Source organism: Cyprinodon tularosa, unplaced genomic scaffold (genome assembly GCF_016077235.1).
Source record: "Cyprinodon tularosa strain WSP-4 unplaced genomic scaffold, ASM1607723v1 ctg571, whole genome shotgun sequence".
Taxonomy (NCBI): domain Eukaryota; kingdom Metazoa; phylum Chordata; class Actinopteri; order Cyprinodontiformes; family Cyprinodontidae; genus Cyprinodon; species Cyprinodon tularosa.
Genome location: NW_024039309.1, coordinates 52,504 through 69,768, shown reverse-complemented (window position 1 = coordinate 69,768; position 17,265 = coordinate 52,504). Strand labels below are relative to the sequence as shown.

Sequence of the window (17,265 nt, the reverse complement as noted above, 5' to 3'; positions counted from 1 at the left end):
GGCAGATATAGCAGCTTCAGATCGACACACCTTAAATCATTCTCTAATTTCTTCCTTAAGTGCTCTGTTAGATGGATATGAGATCAGTCATGTCCTTCAAAATTGCTATACAGTAGCAGCCATTCAAAACTTCCCCACTTTCCTTGATTGACCCTTGGCTGGCCCTCAGATGGACCTTGGCTGGCCCATTCATATTTAAGCATCAATATTTGTACTAAAATATTCTTTCAGTCATGATTTTTGGACATTAAGATCTAAAGATCTAAGATCTGGCTTCCCATTGAATACGGCAAAAACTTTTAACTTCTGGTCCTGACCTTTAGAGTCCTGCATAGATAGGCTCCGGGTTCCATTCATGATGATTCAGCCTCACTTTTCTGCTTTCAGTCTGAGATCTGCAGAAAATAACTTGTTAACGGTTCCTCCGACCCGTTTTAGGACGAGAGGTGTCTTTCCAAAGAGTTGCACCCAGACTGGGGAATGATCTACCACTGTACCACTTGGTGAACTCAATGGGTGATTTAAAAAAAGAAAATTAACCAAACATATTAGACTCATTTTATCAAGGGCTGCTTTGATTTTATGGATTTTATCTATATGTATTTTATATGGGGCTGATTTGTATTTTATTACCTCATATTGTGCAAAACTTTGCGACGCTTCTCTAAAGAAGGTGCTATATAAATAAAAAACTTACTTACTTACTTTCCCTTTGGTACAACAAAAAGTATTTCTGCTCCAACAATCGTTTATGCTTTCTCTTTTGTTTCATTGTAGATAAAACCACATGATCCAGTCAGTTTAAAATATGACCAAATCTGCTTGTACTTAATTTATCAACTTTGACTGAATAGAGCGGCCATTTTTAATGCGACAATGAAACAAATCCCGCTCTTGTTCCCAAGAAGATTAAACTTCTTCCTGATTTTTTTTTTTAGCATCAAACCCAAAGGAATTTCCAAACTGAATGCATTAGCTTCCATTCATTTTATTAATTCAATTCAATTCAGTTTATTTATATAGCGCCAAATTCACAACACATGTCATCTCAAGGCACTTTACAGTTCAACCAGATCATACAGTCAAATTGATACAAAGTTTTCTATCTAAGGAAAACCAGTTGATTGCATTGACTCATTGACTCAAATACAATCCCCCACACTAAGCATGCTTGTAGCGACAGTGGAGAGGAAAAACTCCCTTTTAACAGGAAGAAACCTCCAGCAGAACCAGGCTCAGTGTGAGCGGCCATCTGCCGAGGCCGACTGGGGTTCAAGGAGACAGAAGCAGAGATACAAAAAGCAGCTGTAAAAGGCGGCCCCGTCCAGGAAACACACAGCCAGGCAGACGAGCTCCAAGGCAGCTCCCATGCCAGAGGACGAAGAGAGCACATCCACTCAGTCACGGTCAGAGAAACAGGACCACACTGGAAAACAGGCCGATCTCCAACATCTATTAACAAGGGTGTATTAGGAGAACATGTAAAAATCCTCTTAAAGTTTTGGACCTAAAGGGATTTCCATGTTATCTGATTTATTGTTCTAATTAAAATACTTGAGGCTTATATCATTGCTGGATGAAGATAATAATCATATTGTTTTTGCTTTAGTTGCTGCATCTGATCAGATGGAGAGTTGTTTGGTGACCTGGAGCTTAGCCTATATTTTCCTGCAGGTTTCTTTGTGCTTTCTGTGTCCGTTTGCAGCTTTTAATATCAATTACTTCTTCTTATTCCACTATTCTGTCTGAAGTATGTAAGTTAAAATAGTTTCTAATGCTTCATCTTATTTCTGACTCTGTTTCTATTGTTTTCTACAGTTTTCTCTGTAAAGGACTCCACTAAGGAGAATGTTTTTGCATCTTAGTCGTCCTTTCTGTGACTTCAGAACCAATCCTTGGTTGAATTCCTCTGTTGGTGTTTCTCCATAATCTCCTCTCTGCTCCTCCCACCAGCTGAATAAAACTCCCAGAGTACTCAGTTTCACACTGCCCTGCATCTCACCATGTTTCCTCCACATCTCCTTGCTCTGATATTCATCTCCTCGGCAACAGCCCAGCCTCCACCTGAGGAGGAAGAGGAGGAGGAGAAGAAGGAGAAGGACAGGTATGACCTGATGTTCAGCAGGGGGGACCTGCTGGAAGTCCCTCGGACTCTCTTTACTCACTTTGGGATTTACCTGGGTGGAGGCAGGTGAGTCTGACGCTGCGCTCTGATTGGTCCTCAGGAGGTTAGAATGTAGAAAACCTTACTTCAAATGGTTTGTTCTCTGTTCCTGGGTTTGTTTTACCTCTTTCCTTTTACTTTATTTGCTCTGATTCCATTTTACGCCATGTTTTAAAAAAAAACCCTCTTTCCAATCCATAATTGCCTACCTTAATTTCCCCCTTTCTCTATCGTCTCTTTACCTTTTATTTTCTCTTCATCTTGTGCTACAGAGTGGCTCATTTCATCCCTGACATCCTGCCTGTCGTCTCCAGTGACCAGCATCGGATTAAACAAATGGTTACCAACACAAGACTCATACTGGGAGTACTAGTTAAGGTAACCACAGTTGATCTTCATCTTTTACTCTCATTATTTTTCAGAAACCAGGTGGATCTTCGAAAGGGTAGATGGTTAGCCTCAGTTTCTTATAACTATTTTTTTTTAAATCTTTTTTATGAATCTTTTTTTATCAGTTGAATTGTTCATAGAAGAACCAAAGCTCACCTTGCGGTGTCTCTCTTGACCAGCAGATGGCAGTGTTGCCTGGTAATTGCAATGCCCAACAAAACCCGATGCTGAAACTGCATCTCTTCGGTTAAAGTTGTAGGGAAATCATATTTAAATGTCAAATCATTCCGGCTTAAACAAGTATATAGATGTACTCTTTATCAGACGATATTGTCCCAAAAGTTCGAAATTTTCTATTTTAAAAAAAGCCCTGTCTTAAATCGGTGGGGTTTTTTTTCGTTATCTTATGCAGACCAGTTAGTTATATGTCAGCTTGTACACCTAAATTCGGCCAATCATATATCAACGGTCATCTGTTTGTCAAATTTTTTCAGTCATAGCTTGATTCATATGTCGCAGCTAATATATGCAGCGTTGCGAGGCAAGGGCTGAAACATGTACGGCTGGAAGCCTTCTACACCAAACCAGCCGCCCTGGCGTCCTCTTCCACAACATCTTTGTCCCCGCTTTTCCTCCTCTAAATAAAAAATGTATGATGAAGGAGACTCATCCACGACCTCTGAGACAAAACTCTCCTCCTCTTGCATGTTTCCTCTGTCCATAGCGTTCCTTGACAGTGTCGTTTCTAAGTCACCAATTTAGTGCTACTTGGTCCCAATGGAATTTCCCATTGGGAACCTATTAGCACTAAGTTGCTCACTGGTTAGCAAGATGCTTCGGAGAAACCGGCCACAATCAAACTTGCTTGCGAACCTTCCGCCAAAACAATCCCACCCCCTTGATAAACGACCAATCACATTCACTTTATTCACTCCTTTAAAGTCGGGCACCACTTGGGAAAATTCAGAAATGCAACCGTTGGAACAGCCGCTTCCCTACAACTTTAATTAAAAGATAAGGCTGTATTTACTGTTGTTTCATTGTGTCTGGAAACCATCGGGTCGTTGTGTGACTTACAGGTTTGGCTCCACCTTTTGGCCTTTGGTGGTATAGCAATAACCCAGGCATGTATGGAATAATCCTGCAGTTGTGACAAAACCACCTGGTGAACCCTAGCGAGACATTTAAGAAGACGACTTTTCCACCACATAGACTCCAAACCAGAAGCTTATCTTTATAGCAATGTCTTTGCGATGTCTTTCTAGTTGTGTTAACAAAAAAAAAAAAAAAAAGCATATTTTTGTGTGCAGTGTGGCAGTGTGAGAGTGGACTCAGTGGAGGACTTCGCCTATGGAGCAGAGATAATCGTCAACCCAATGGACAAGGTGACTTAACACAGAAACGGCACCTGCGGCTTTTGATCAAGTTTTTTCCAACCTTGTGTGATTGTTGTATTTACTAGAGCACTACCTTAAATCAAGGGTTTTAATCTACCGAAGAGAGTTCTTGTTCTGTTCCCCGGTCTTTATCAAGGTTGGTTATGTCTGGAAACCCTCCAAAGAGATTCCTCAGGTGTGAGGGCATCCTGAGGAGATATGTTTCTCATCTAGACTGAAACCTTTTAGAGCAAAGAAGCAGCCTCTCTGCTCCTAGATGACAGAACTCATATATCTCTAAGACTGGGCATACACTTTTATTTTTTGCCCTTAATGGGGCCAATTCTCCAGTTGTGTGAGAATTTTTGGACCGGGCTGAGTTTTAGTCTCATTGTGCGTCCTGCGTGTCGTGTAGTGTACGGGGGTAGTATATAAGTAGGTTGCATCATAGAGTTGGGCCGTTCAGTGTAAGAACATACATTGTGAGCAGTGAACTTTTAAACCCTGCTGTTTCATCATACAGTTTGAGCTGTAGCTGAGTACAATGATTGACAATATCATGCAGTGTATGCGCAGTTTAAGGCAGGGCCTAAACACCCCACAGGACAGAGGTCTTCACTCCTGGCCTGGAGGTCTACTGTCCTTCCCCTTTTAGATGTGCCTCTGCTCAATCTTTGTCTCATATGAGGATTAAACATCTCTGCATAAGACATTTGGCCTCTCTGACTCGTTCCTGAGCAACATCTGAAATTATTTCCTCTCATTTTCGTTTTTATCTTTAACCTGACCTTGAAATGACTCATCTGAATAATTTTTGCCTATGAGTTCATGAACTGATAGTGTTGGACTTTGAAGAAGCTTAGAAATGAGTCTCAAAACTTTCCCAACTTGTGTTCTCATCAGTTTCATGAAGTTCCTTGTATTTTTGGTTTCAATAAAACATCTGTCATTGAACATAATTCAGAAATTAAATTAAACTTATATTGAAGCGTGGTCTGCGCTATGTTATTCCACGCGAGAACGCAAGAGAGACAATCACGAACTAGCTGTGGGTCTAGATACGGCCGAGCCTGTGTGGAAGTGGGGGCAAGTTTGTGCGACAACTAGGGAAACTTGAGAGCGAAAAAGAGCAGGGATCCAGGTGCAAAAGGGTCCCAGCGTTCTTGTGCACCTCGCACTTCTAACTGGTGCAACTTCATGAGTTGTTTTCCACAATGGTGGTCACACAAACAAAACAAGCCGGTACGGTACCAAACAGGAAATACTAATAATATTGTCATTTTTGCATCTTTGCCCCATGGATGCCTTCCTCGGTAGGTGTTACAGGTATGTCCCACTATGAGGAGGCCTAGTGGGCGACCCAGGACACAATGGAGGGACTACGTCTCTCGGTTGTCATTGGAAAACCTTGGGTTTTCCTCAGCAGAACTGGAAGAGGGAAGTCCGGAAGTCTCTGCTGTGACTGCTGCTGACTGGGTCCAAAATCAACTGGAAGACAATTAGATGACAAATAATTTCTCAGAAAATGCTAGAACTTTTTGCAACACCTTTTTAAATATCTGCAAGATTAACAGTGTTAAACCTGTTTACTTCTAAAGGCATATAGCTTCATAAAATGTTTCCATCCAAGAAAGGAAGAATATGATTGGATGTAAACTTCTGATCATAAGTGTAACTTTAAACTGAATTAATCTGTAGGTATTGTGATACTGCAGTCGTATTAATCCAGGATACATCCCTCGTCTTCTCAGATGTGCAGCCGTGCAGCGCTGCAGGGGGAGGAGGTGGCCCGGCGGGCCGAGAAGCTGCTGGGAGATGTGGCCTACAGCCTGCTGTGGTACAACTGTGAACACTTCGTCATGTACTGCAGATACGGCACCGTCATGAGCTTCCAGACCTTCCAGGTGACATTAGAGGAACCCTAAACATTCATGGCACATAAACTAAAATCTCAACGACCATCGATCAAATCATCTCATTGCTGTAGTGGGGTTAAGCTCTGCGCTGCAGTAAATGTTCCTCAGTGAAAGCTCCTTTGTTTCAGCAGATTCTGTCTGCGATTAGGAGGCTGAGAGTATTAAGAGGAAGCTAACCAGGCTGAATGGAGGGAGGAGGGAAAGAGGAGGCTTGGGAAAGAGAAGGAAAGGAATTTAGAGCAGGTGTTGAAACTAAATCATTTAAGCTGTAAGCTGGCTGCAGCGAAAGGAACTAACATGAAGTACAGGTTATACAGAGGTGCTGAGACTGTAGAGGATAAATCTATTGATCATAAATAAACAGAAACTTACTAGAAGAACAGATAATGTAGTTTAAAAACACTCTGGTAGCTTTCATGTAATGCTACGTTCACACCAAAAGGAGCAGGAGCAGCAAAAATGTGTCTGCTGCTTCATTTTTGATGCTTGTACAAGCATAGTGGAAAAGAGGGTCTGATGCGCGTTGGGCGGAGCTACTCTATCCTTTCTTTGCCTTGCAGCTCTATTTGCTGTGATCAGTGGGAATAAAGTAGTTTTATTATGTTTTTAAGTGGGAAAATCCACCCGAAAACTTAATCTGTGCAGTCAGTTCATTCAGATTACCAACCTGCCTTCCAATATTATTGGTATTAGGCGCGCTGTCAGTAGGAATCCTATTCAACAGCAGCCTCTGGCCCGGTCGCCTTCTTGCGGCTTGCTGCAGCAGCTGAAAAGCGGTATTCATGTATGTAATCCAAACTGCAGGCACCAGGATAATAAAAGCGAATATGTTTTGCCAGCAGGTTTCGGCAGTTTAAGTTAATTTAGGCGTTAATAAATTGTTTCAGAGAAGTGATCATAGTGATCTGTATCAGCATCACTGTGTCTCTCTCCCTGCCAGCTCCCAGATCAGCTTCTCTGATTGGTTGATGTGGTCAAGCAGCAAAAGCTCAATTTTTTCAACTCGAGCAGTAGCTGCTCCCGACGCGCCGTTCCTGCTGCTAAAAAACTCGCTGTTGGACTTTTGCTGCGCCTTGACGCGCATCAACCAATAAACTTTGCATGTCAACTAGCTGCTCCTGCTGCCTTTGCTGCTTTTGATGTGAACGTAGCATAACTTTTGTTACATTACTCCATCTGTAAAAGAGTGACTATAGGAGCAGTTTGCTATAACACAATTTCTTACAATATGCATAATTAGGGGGTCCCTGCTCTATCTCGCCATCAGTTTGGGGATCCCTGGCCTGGAAAACGTTGAAGACCCCTGCTCTAGATAATAATAAAGTCTACAGTCAGATAAACACAAATCAAATGAAAATTTTACCAAATAAAACAAAAATATCACCATCATAGCTGGCGGTACTTCACACATGGCTGTCCAGAGAGAGTCAGATGGGCTAACGTTAGACCTGCCTGCTGTTACTGTTGGAGCTCCGCTGGTTGATGCAGTTCTCTCAACTTCAGAAATTTAAAAACAATTACACATTAAATCGGTAAATGGACCACATAGTGATGCTTAAAAGTATAATGTCCTCCCTTCAAAAGATCTTAAACGTACTTTTATTGAGCAACAGCAACAGAAAAGAGAACTTTGAACTTAATACTCTGAGCTCTGTGAGCGCTAACCTGGAATCTGCTGCTGCTGCAGTGCATGCTGGGACGGCTGTCAGTCTGGAGAACGGACAAGTCTGCTCTGATGCATGCTGGGTAACGAGGGAGGGGCAAGAACACCCTCCGGGGACTTTGTCCATTCTTGGTCTGCTGTTCTTGTGAATTGGAACAGTACTAGGACTGAGGGTGATGACGTTTCACAAGTACACGAGCACACGAGAAAGCACAATTAAGAAACGACTTTGGCAGTCTGTGGGTGGGGCTCGAACTCAAAACCTCAGGGATCCAAGCTCTATTCCCTAGGCCGCCACTCCCCCAAGTATTACAGAGTTAATTTAAAAGTCATGTTGAACAAAAATGTATTAATTTAAATTCTATCTTTGCATCTGGTTCTGCTGGAGGTTTCTTCCTGTTAAAAGGGAGTTTTTCCTCTCCACTGTCGCTACAAGCATGCTTAGTGTGAGGGATTGTATTTGAGTCAATGAGTCGATGCAATCAACTGGTTTTCCTTAGATAGAACACTTTGAATCAATCTGACTGTATGATCTGGTGAACTGGAAAGTGCCTTGAGATGACATTTGTTGTGAATTTGGTGCTATATAAATAAACTGAATTAAATTGAATCTCTTTATATGTTTGAGGTGAATTTAATTGGAGTCAATCCCTTACGAATTAACATTATTTGGGCTCATTTGTAAGATTTCTGCTGTGCTTTTATTGTAGTAGTTACTATCATTTTACACATTATTACATGGAAGGTTTCTCCAAAGCTAAGGAATCAAAAGGTATGCTGAAAGCATTCAACAAAAATATCATTATAAACAGGATAATTCATAGCAAAGGTTAAAAAAAGATCATTAAAATAAATATTTAGTTCCCTTAAGAATAATCATCTAGATAACTGATGTTTTCATGTTTCATTGCTCAGTCTTGCCAGTATCTCTAATATGATGTCATGCCTCCATCTAGTGGCCTTTATATGTACTGCACATTGTGACAATTTCAGTATTAAAAAAAGAATTTGACTTTTTGTCCCTCATAAAAAGCAGACAAAAAAAAAAAACTTTTAGTAAATGCAAATTAAATATAGTATGATAATTATATGTATTTATATAGAAACTCAAAGCATTTTTGTCACAACCAAAGTACCTGTGAGAGCTCTCTGCTTTGTCTCCATCAGTTCTGTAAGACGCTGAGGAAGATGCTGCTGAGTCGAGCTGTTGCCAAGGTTACAGCTGTGCTGGCTGCATCTCTGCTGATCTACCTGAGAGTTATGGACACCTGGTCCATCCTGCTGGCCGTGCTGCTGCCTTTCCTCATCTGGATGGCCTCCTGAATACATTCACTGACATTAAGCGTGATCAGGATCTTCAGAGAGTATTTAGTTCAACTGATACTACAAACTGGAGCTTATATAAACCTTGATTGATTTTTGATTGGGCCTAAGGATTTATCTTAAACAGAGAGAAAACACACACACAAAAAAAACTTTGATCCTTTGTTTATTTAAATTTGTTCTGCATGTATATGTTTGAACTAATTTCAGTTTGCCAGAACATTCTCAATAACCCTCTCCTTTGGATTGTTTTCACTTTGCTTATTACACAGATGCCCCTAAAAATTGAATAAAATATAAATGTATTAAGCTGTATTTGGAAAATTCTGTTAAAATAAGATTTGCACCTGATGGAATGTCTCCTCAAAAGCTTATTAATCAATCTTTCTCAAACACTTTCCTTTCAAAATAAAGCTACGATCAAAGAAGAAAAAATAAACATTATAAAACCTATTATTATTAACCTATTAACCTATAAATATTAACTTTATTAATCAGTCCCATGGTGTCATGCCTCTGCTATTTTATAACCTCTTTTTGAATTTCTATTTGTTTGAAAATATTTGAAAATGCAACTTTAGTATAACATTTTATCGATGTATTACTATTATAATTTAAGTTATTAACATTTTTTTTTATAAATTACTTTTACCAAATAATCACATGTATTGAAAAATAAAATGGTTTAATTTTAGACTGCTTTGGATTTAATTGATAATTAATTTATAACACTTTTTTTTCAATAAAAATATATTTTTAATAAATTGTGTGACACTTTTGTAACTTTTTTCCACATAATTAAGGGATCACTTTTATAGATTTCATAGTTTAAAGCTACGGTGTGTAACTTTTAGCGACATCTAGCGGTCAGACTGCAGACTGCAGCAACATGAACATCTCCCCCCCACCGCTTCTCCCCCCCAACAGTACGGCGAGCGTTACGGGACAAAATGTCTTCCACGACGTCCGCATCACCTACCTTCTCAAGTGATGAGGTTTGTTTACATAGATAATTTTACAGATAGTATTTCATTAGTCTGTGTAGGGTATAGATTTCATGTAGACTTAAGATAATAAATATACCCGTTATTTTTTCTACATCGTTGTGACATTTTGGCGATCTCGCAATCGCTAGTTTGTTGGCTCTGCGCTGCCGTAGCGCAAAGATGTCTGCCCCCATGGCTGCGAGACCCGCTCCTATGTAATTATAAATAACGAATTCTAAGGCAACGCAAATATTAAGGTTAAGAGGCTGAGCTCGTAGATGATGATAAAATAACATAGTTGTGTATAATATATTACATTTCTGACTGTATATCCCTGTAATTATTACACACTGTAGCTTTAAATGCGGAAAAACTCAGTAGTTAAGTTAATGTGAAATGTTATTTTTTTTTTAGTGTTTTATTTTTTTTTTCTGGCATCTCTACTAATTAATTATCTAACTGGTAACTTTCTGAAAAGTTTGATTTTATGTAATGTAATTTTATTTCTATTCTATTTTTAATATCAACTGCAGTCAAATTAGATATCAGAGCTGAAAACAAAATAAATTAATAAAAGGACCTGATTTAACCAAAAAAAAAAAAAGATGAAAAAAAGATTTTCTTATTTTTTTAAGTTGGTTGGATCGTGAAGATTTGTCTATTAAATATTTATCTGTTTTTTAGTTTTTAAGCTCTCCCGCCTCTTACGCTGAAGAACAAATCTGATTGGCTAAACATGCAGTAGACTGACGTCAGTCAGGGAAGCCCGCATCGTTGCTAGGCAACTTCTTTTCTTCTTTTCCCGGTGAAGTCAGGATCTAACATCGGAGCCCTCCTTTCCTCTCCAGACGGTTTTATTTACGTAAAGAGGACAGATTATTCACTAAGAAAGGAAAATGTCACTGGAATGGGGCGGTAAGAATTTTCTTTAAGAAGTTTACAAAATACTTCAAACATAATTTCACCCGCTTGTTAAACTAATCTTAGCGTAGCCTAACATTTTTCATGAGCGGAGCTACTAGCATGCTAGCTAACTTTAATTAGCCTTTTATCTTCATGCTAGCTAACTTTATTTTAGCTGATTATCGTCGCTTTGGCTTTTTAAAATGTCACTAATTTTAAGCTAACAAGTGCGTTAGCTAATTTGGTTGGTGATAATGGTTGTGATATAAACTTCCCAAGGTTTTAATTTAATCTTAGAAAATTAACAGTATAATTGATTAGCTTCATGTTTCTTTTTCTTTTAAAGAAACTTGATCAGTTCTAGTTTGGCCTTTAAAACCAATAAACTAGTTCAACCAGGACTGGGTTATAACTCACTATTACAGACAGAGAGCCTTTTTATATTAGTAAACAGCCAGTTTCTATATAAAACTACTTATTTCTGACTCTATGTTTTGTTAAAGTTAAGCTAAAAGTAATTTAAAGCCTTTTTTAGTTCTGCAAATTGATCAGTCTGCTGATTATTTTTTTATTTATTGATTAATTGATAGTAAAAATTCTATCAATAGTAGTAAAAGGTTCCTTAAAGGAGATCTTTTACGAAATTAAAGCAGGTGAACCTAAATTTTTTCTACTGGATCAGTTCTGGACGGAGTATCAGGGCCAGGCTAGAGATTTATTTTAATTCTATTTCGAGAATAGTAAGAAAGTAATTTCCCTGTGGGATTTTTAAAGTGTTTCTGATTCTCATTCTGAATAAAGTCAAAATTAGGAGAATAAAGTCGTAACATGTCGAAAATAAAATTGTAGCATTATGAGAATAAAGTCATAACATGAGAGTAAAGTCGTAACATTACCAGATATAAGTCGTAAATTTACAAGAATATAGTCATAACATTTCGAAAATAAAGTTGTAACATTATGAGAATAAAGTTGTAAAATTACGAGAATAAAGTTGTAAAACTGTGACAATAAAGAGAAAAAAGGCGCAACATGAATAGTCATAAAATTACAAGAATAAAGTCATAATATTAGGAGAATAAAGTCGTAAAAGTACGAGAAACAAGTTGTATTTTATGACAGCTCTTACAAGAAGCACTTTCTTGCAAAAGCTTTCTTTCTGAAACGGGTTGTCGTATGATGATTTTATTCTCATAATGTTACGACTTTATTCTCGAAATGGAAGAAAAAAAAATCTCTAGCTTGGCCCTAGTCAGATTTAGATTTCTTTTTTCATTTTGTTCTAATTCCTGCTCTAAGTGGGTCACTCTGTCAGCTAAAGATACGTTTTAGTATCTCTATACTCCAGTTAAAGATTAATCAATTACTAAATTAGTTGATTATTATTTTAAAAAACAATTAAACACAATTAATCCAATTCATTGTTTTAATCCAGGCCTTTTTCTCACCTGTTTGTGATCTCAGACAGTTTTAACCAGAAGCTGAACTGAAGTCTATTATTAGTCATCTAGTTAATTATGAAAGCATTTATTTTAATGACACTTGTGTCATTAATATAAATGTAAGATTATTTCATTGAAAGCCTTAAGTAATTTAGCTTTCATGTCTTCTTCTAGACGTCGGCTTCATGTTCACTATCATGCTTGTTTTTCATTCACAGACGGCGACAGGTCATCAGACGAGGGCGTAGACAGAGACTCGGCTGACGTGGACTCGCTGACAGATAAAGATGACTTCAGAGTGTCGTGTGCGAAGGAGATGGCTCTGCTAGCTCTGATGGAGAAGACGGGATACAACATGGTGCAGGAGAACGGGCAGAGGAAGTATGGCGGACCACCGCCAGGTACACCACAGCCCACAGAAACAGGAAATAACGCACCTCTTAGGCTCAGATATATGAAGTTAGATAGTTCCTGTATTTAAAGCTATTTGATTTCCACCACATTGGCTCATTTTAATCCCAAAGCAAATAGAGATTGTATTGGGATTAGGACTGAAAGTAATGACTATGTTTCTAATGAATAATTTTTTTGATAAACTGAAAGGTTCTTAAAGATCTGATACAGAATTTAAATCAGGTGAAGCTAAAACTTCGCCACTCTAGTTCTAGATAAAACATTTGGACGAACACAGAAGGTCTCTTCAGTGGAAAGTGTTTATATATTGTTTAAAGTTTGATAGAATAACCAAGGTTATTGTTAGCTACAACTATTGAAATAACAAAAACTGACATATTAATGTATAAATTTACGTTTAAAGAAAAACAAAAAAGAAATTGTAACAAGGATTAACAAAAAATTGAAAACGAATTGAATTTTAGCAGAATGCGTTTACTTTTCCTTTGTGTCTTTGTTATAATGCACTAACATGAGGTCTAGTTTCCTGCTGCTGTTTTTGCTTCTTATCTGCTGTACTACATTACGCCAACAGATGGCAGTATGGCAGTCCTCTCTGTCCTTATCTGGGATTTTATTTCTATTATCTTTATTGTTTTTTTAGTCTTGAGCCCCGTATGTGCATCATATTACCTAAAAAAAACAAGAACTAGAACTAAACCTAATTTTCAAAAATTAGAAACGAATCTAGCTTTCAAACACTAAAAACAAAATAAACTTAAACTATAATAGAAAGTCAAAACTAAGCACAAATAAAAAGTAACGAGTTTTTAAACTATTTGAATAATAGTTGCAGCTATGGCTGAAACTGTTAATCCGATTAATGGTGATTAATTGATTATTGAAATAATCATCAATTAATTGATTAATCATTAACTGGAGTATATAGAGTCAGAGCGACCCACTTAGAGCAGCAATTATAGCAAAAAAATATAGAAACATTTTGCATTTAGGATAAAAAAAAAAATCTTTTTCATCCGTCAATATGCTCCAGAACTGTGGAAAGGTTTCACCCGGTTTCATTTTGTAAAAAGTCTTCTTTAAATAACCTTTGGCTATCTGTTATTAATCTAAAGAATAATCAACAGATTAATCGTTTTAGCTGTTTATATTAAACCCTTTATTTCATTCTTTCCCTGATTTTACTCTCATTTAGTTTGCAGTTTTAGCCAATTTTGAAACTTTATAAATCATATGTCTTCAGTCTACAATTCTACTGAAGCATTTTAAATAACATAAACTGCAACTAATAATGATTTTGTAAAACGATTAATCTGTCACAGAGAGCTTTTAAACTTAATTATATTTGTGAAAAGGGATTTTGACTCTATTGCTTGAGAAAATTAAGCTAAAACTGACTTAAAGCCTTTTTTAAGTTTACAAATAACAATTATTCTGCAAATTGATTAATCAATATTAACCCAAAAACACTTCTTCTTTTTATCTTAAATGAAAAACATTTATATATTTTTTACAATCTTGGTATAATTGCTGCTCTAAGTGCTGCTCTGCCAGCTAAAGGCTTAGTAGAGTCTCTTTACTCCAGTTAATAATTAATTGATTACTGCTTTAGTTAACGATTATTTCAATAATTGATTAATCCGATTAATTGTTTAAAGCTCCTAATATGTGAATAAGTGATGTTAATATTCCTTCCTTTAGCATGTTTGTTGAATAATAACAGGTTTATATATATTTAAATGTCTGAAACCAAACATCAGGAAGTGAGGATTTCCTTGTTTTAGAATAGAAGGTTATATTTTCCTCCCGCTCAGTCGTCCAGGTTTCTTCCTAAATGTTAAAAGTTCTGGGTGCCTGGTTCTGTGGCTCAGGTTGGGAAGGTCCGGCTCCTCCACGGGGCTGCGAGGTCTTCGTGGGGAAGATTCCCAGAGACATGTTCGAAGACGAGCTGGTGCCGCTGTTCGAGAAGGCCGGGAGGATCTACGAGTTCCGGCTGATGATGGAGTTCAGCGGGGAGAACCGCGGCTACGCCTTCGTCATGTACACCAACAGGTGAGGCGCCGGGCGACATCGCTGCGGCCCGGTGGGAGGCAGCAGACTAACGATCGCTGTGGTTGGCTTCCGGTCCAGAGGAGCGGCTCAGAGAGCAATCCGGATGCTGGACAACTGCGAGGTTCGACCGGGGAAGTTCATCGGAGTCTGCGTGAGTCTGGACAACTGCCGCCTCTTCATCGGCTCCATCCCCAAAGACAAGAAGAAGGAGGAGATCATGGAGGAGATGAAGAAGGTGGGTAGAGAGTTTAAAAGTCTGAGGAACAGAACAAAGCCGCCTCCGTGTCTGACGAAGGCCGTGCTTCCAGGTGACCGACGGCGTGGTGGACGTCATCGTCTACCCAAACTTCGCGGAGAAGAGCCATAACCGAGGCTACGCCTTCGTGGAGTACGGGTCCCACAAAGCAGCCGCCATGGCAAGGAGGATGCTCATGCCCGGTACGTCACCTGCTCACTTCCTGCTCCGCCCTGACCCGGGGTCTGTTCCTGTCTGTGTCCAGCAGAGGGAGGCAGAGCTCAGCCTGTGCCTCTACATTTATGAAGGTTATTGGTGCATTATTGTGTGAATACGAAGATGTAGAGAGAGTTACATTCTAAGTTTCGCAGTAAGCAAATACGGCATACGTGAGTTTGGTCCTTGGAGGCAGCATGGCAGAAGGACATGTATGTATTTCCGGTGGTACAGACTGACTGAGAAGCAGCTCCCCCTGCTGTCCGATCAAGGGTACAGTCACAGATCATTGACCGTTGTGACATTTGTGTCATGAGTAAAAATGTATGGAGGACCAACTATGCCATATTTAAAAATAAACACATAAATAAAAAATAAAATAAAAAAATTATAATAATAATAATTAGGGATGCACGATATAATCGGCCCCCTATCGGTATCGGCCTTAAAACTGAATATCGGACATCGGCCACCCCACCGATATTTAACCCGATATTTGATCGGCTTCTGAGTTTCTAAAGACAAAAAAAAAAAAAAATACTACTACTTCTTCTTCTTCCTCAAAAACTTCTTTTTTACAGACTTAAAAACTTCTAAAGATGAGGGAAAAAATATTGATCCATTAAAATATCACAATGTCTTCATATGCTGATATATTGCCATTTAAAAACACCATATCAATCTCTTTTACTAATGAAATATTGCTATATGTCATCGTTATGCTACGAAATCCCCCGAAAATTCATGAAATTTTGCCATATTTTTATATGTTGATATATTGACGCGGTATCGATCTATTTTACTAAAAAAATCTCACAAGAACTTGCAAAATATCACGAGAGTTTGTAACAGAACGATGAAATTTCACGAGATTTTGAAAGTAAAATAGATCGATACCGCGATTTTAAAAATCAATTTGATATCAGCATATGAAAATATATTTGAGTATATTATTTTTCAAAGTGTCAGAAATGGATAACAAAACTGCTATTTTCAATGACTACTTATTTTTGTCCAGCTTTAACATCGGTATCGATATCGGTTATCGGCTACATGAGTTTTAAAATATCGGCATATCGGCCAAAATCCCAATATCGTGCATCCCTAATAATAATAATAAATAAATGAGCATACAATTAACCATTGAGACATAAATGTATTCATCTCTTTTAATTAGCTTCTTTATTTATTCGCCTTTGTAATAATTGCCTTATTTATTTATTTTCCCTTATAATCTTGAACTTAATTTATTTATTACTTATATTTTTAAGTATTTATTTATGTGCATGTTATAATACTTTTTGTCTGTTTTATTCTTCCTTTGTGTTTTTTTAACTTATTTATTTCTGCAACACTATTTATTACTGCCTGTTGTTTACATTTCTGTGTTATAAGTGAGTTGGTTCTAATCATCAGAAATATTTAAAGGATCATTTATCAGTGCGTTCATATAGGTTGTAGGTGCATCACACTGAAATCTTAGCCCGTACGGCCGATTAGTGTCGTAATTAACAAATTAGCAAATAAAGATAAGCAAGATCAGTTCCGTTAACATTATAACATCACCACACTGTTACATTGCTGGTACTGAAAAAGGCTTTTTATCATACTGCAAATTTACAGGTCAGACATTAGATCTTTTTTAATTCATTTAAATAATTGTTATCAATGCTATTATGATGGAAAAAGTTGATTTATTTCAGGGGACATTAGGATACCCATTAATTTGTAGTTCTGATATTATCCAGCAGATGCCGCCATTCTAAATATGGTGATGAGTTTTAGGCAATGGCGTCAAATTGGTTATTTGGGCTTCGAAATTCCCATCGCTAGACTGACAGCAGGTCCTGTATGTCCAATGAGAGTCTATAGCAGGACTAGAGCTGCTATAAGATGCTGCTGGTTTCTAGGGGTGGGTATTGCCAAAGAAGTCACGATTCGATTCGAATCACGATTCACAGACCACGATGCGATTCTATCACGATGCATCACGATACTTGAATTATTGCGATGCATTGCAATATTTTCTCCTCCATGTTTTGTTTTTGAATGAGTCTGCACAGTATCCCGCGGCCGGAAATGCTTGTGACACAAGGCAGCGTGCGTCAACACATTTGCAGCGACATCTACTGGACTGGAAGTTGTATTACACTTGTTTTTGGCTGATGTTCGCCAACCATTCATG

At 38.1% G+C, this 17,265-nt stretch overlaps 2 protein-coding genes across 2 annotated transcripts in view; both read left to right on the top strand.

Annotated features, from left to right (window-relative positions):
• The first annotated feature begins 1,982 nt into the window (after nt 1-1,982).
• Nucleotides 1,983-8,971, top strand: LOC119797138 (lecithin retinol acyltransferase-like). Its single transcript, XM_038306090.1, has 5 exons — nt 1,983-2,191; nt 2,437-2,542; nt 3,865-3,939; nt 5,682-5,834; nt 8,677-8,971. The coding sequence occupies exons 1-5, from the start codon at nt 2,004-2,006 to the stop codon at nt 8,830-8,832; spliced, it is 678 nt and encodes a 225-aa protein (XP_038162018.1). The 5' UTR covers nt 1,983-2,003; the 3' UTR covers nt 8,833-8,971.
• Nucleotides 8,972-10,487: 1,516 nt separating this feature from the next.
• The window catches only part of rbm46 (RNA binding motif protein 46), a 33,938-nt gene continuing 27,160 nt past the window's right edge, over nt 10,488-17,265 (top strand). Inside the window, exons 1-5 of the mRNA XM_038306094.1 lie at nt 10,488-10,733; nt 12,382-12,564; nt 14,449-14,629; nt 14,708-14,864; nt 14,938-15,067. Coding sequence (XP_038162022.1) covers nt 10,715-10,733; nt 12,382-12,564; nt 14,449-14,629; nt 14,708-14,864; nt 14,938-15,067 — 670 coding nt within the window. The 5' untranslated portion in view covers nt 10,488-10,714. The remainder of the gene's footprint in view (nt 10,734-12,381; nt 12,565-14,448; nt 14,630-14,707; nt 14,865-14,937; nt 15,068-17,265) is intronic.

Excerpts from the sequence above, each read along its gene's own strand:
- LOC119797138 (XM_038306090.1), top strand. The coding sequence starts at position 2,004 with ATGTTTCCTCCACATCTCCTTGCTCTGATATTCATCTCCTCGGCAACA. Across the intron at positions 2,543-3,864 it reads TACTGGGAGTACTAGTTAAG|TGTGGCAGTGTGAGAGTGGA; the intron begins GTAACCACAGTT and ends TTTTGTGTGCAG. Across the intron at positions 5,835-8,676 it reads TGAGCTTCCAGACCTTCCAG|TTCTGTAAGACGCTGAGGAA; the intron begins GTGACATTAGAG and ends TGTCTCCATCAG.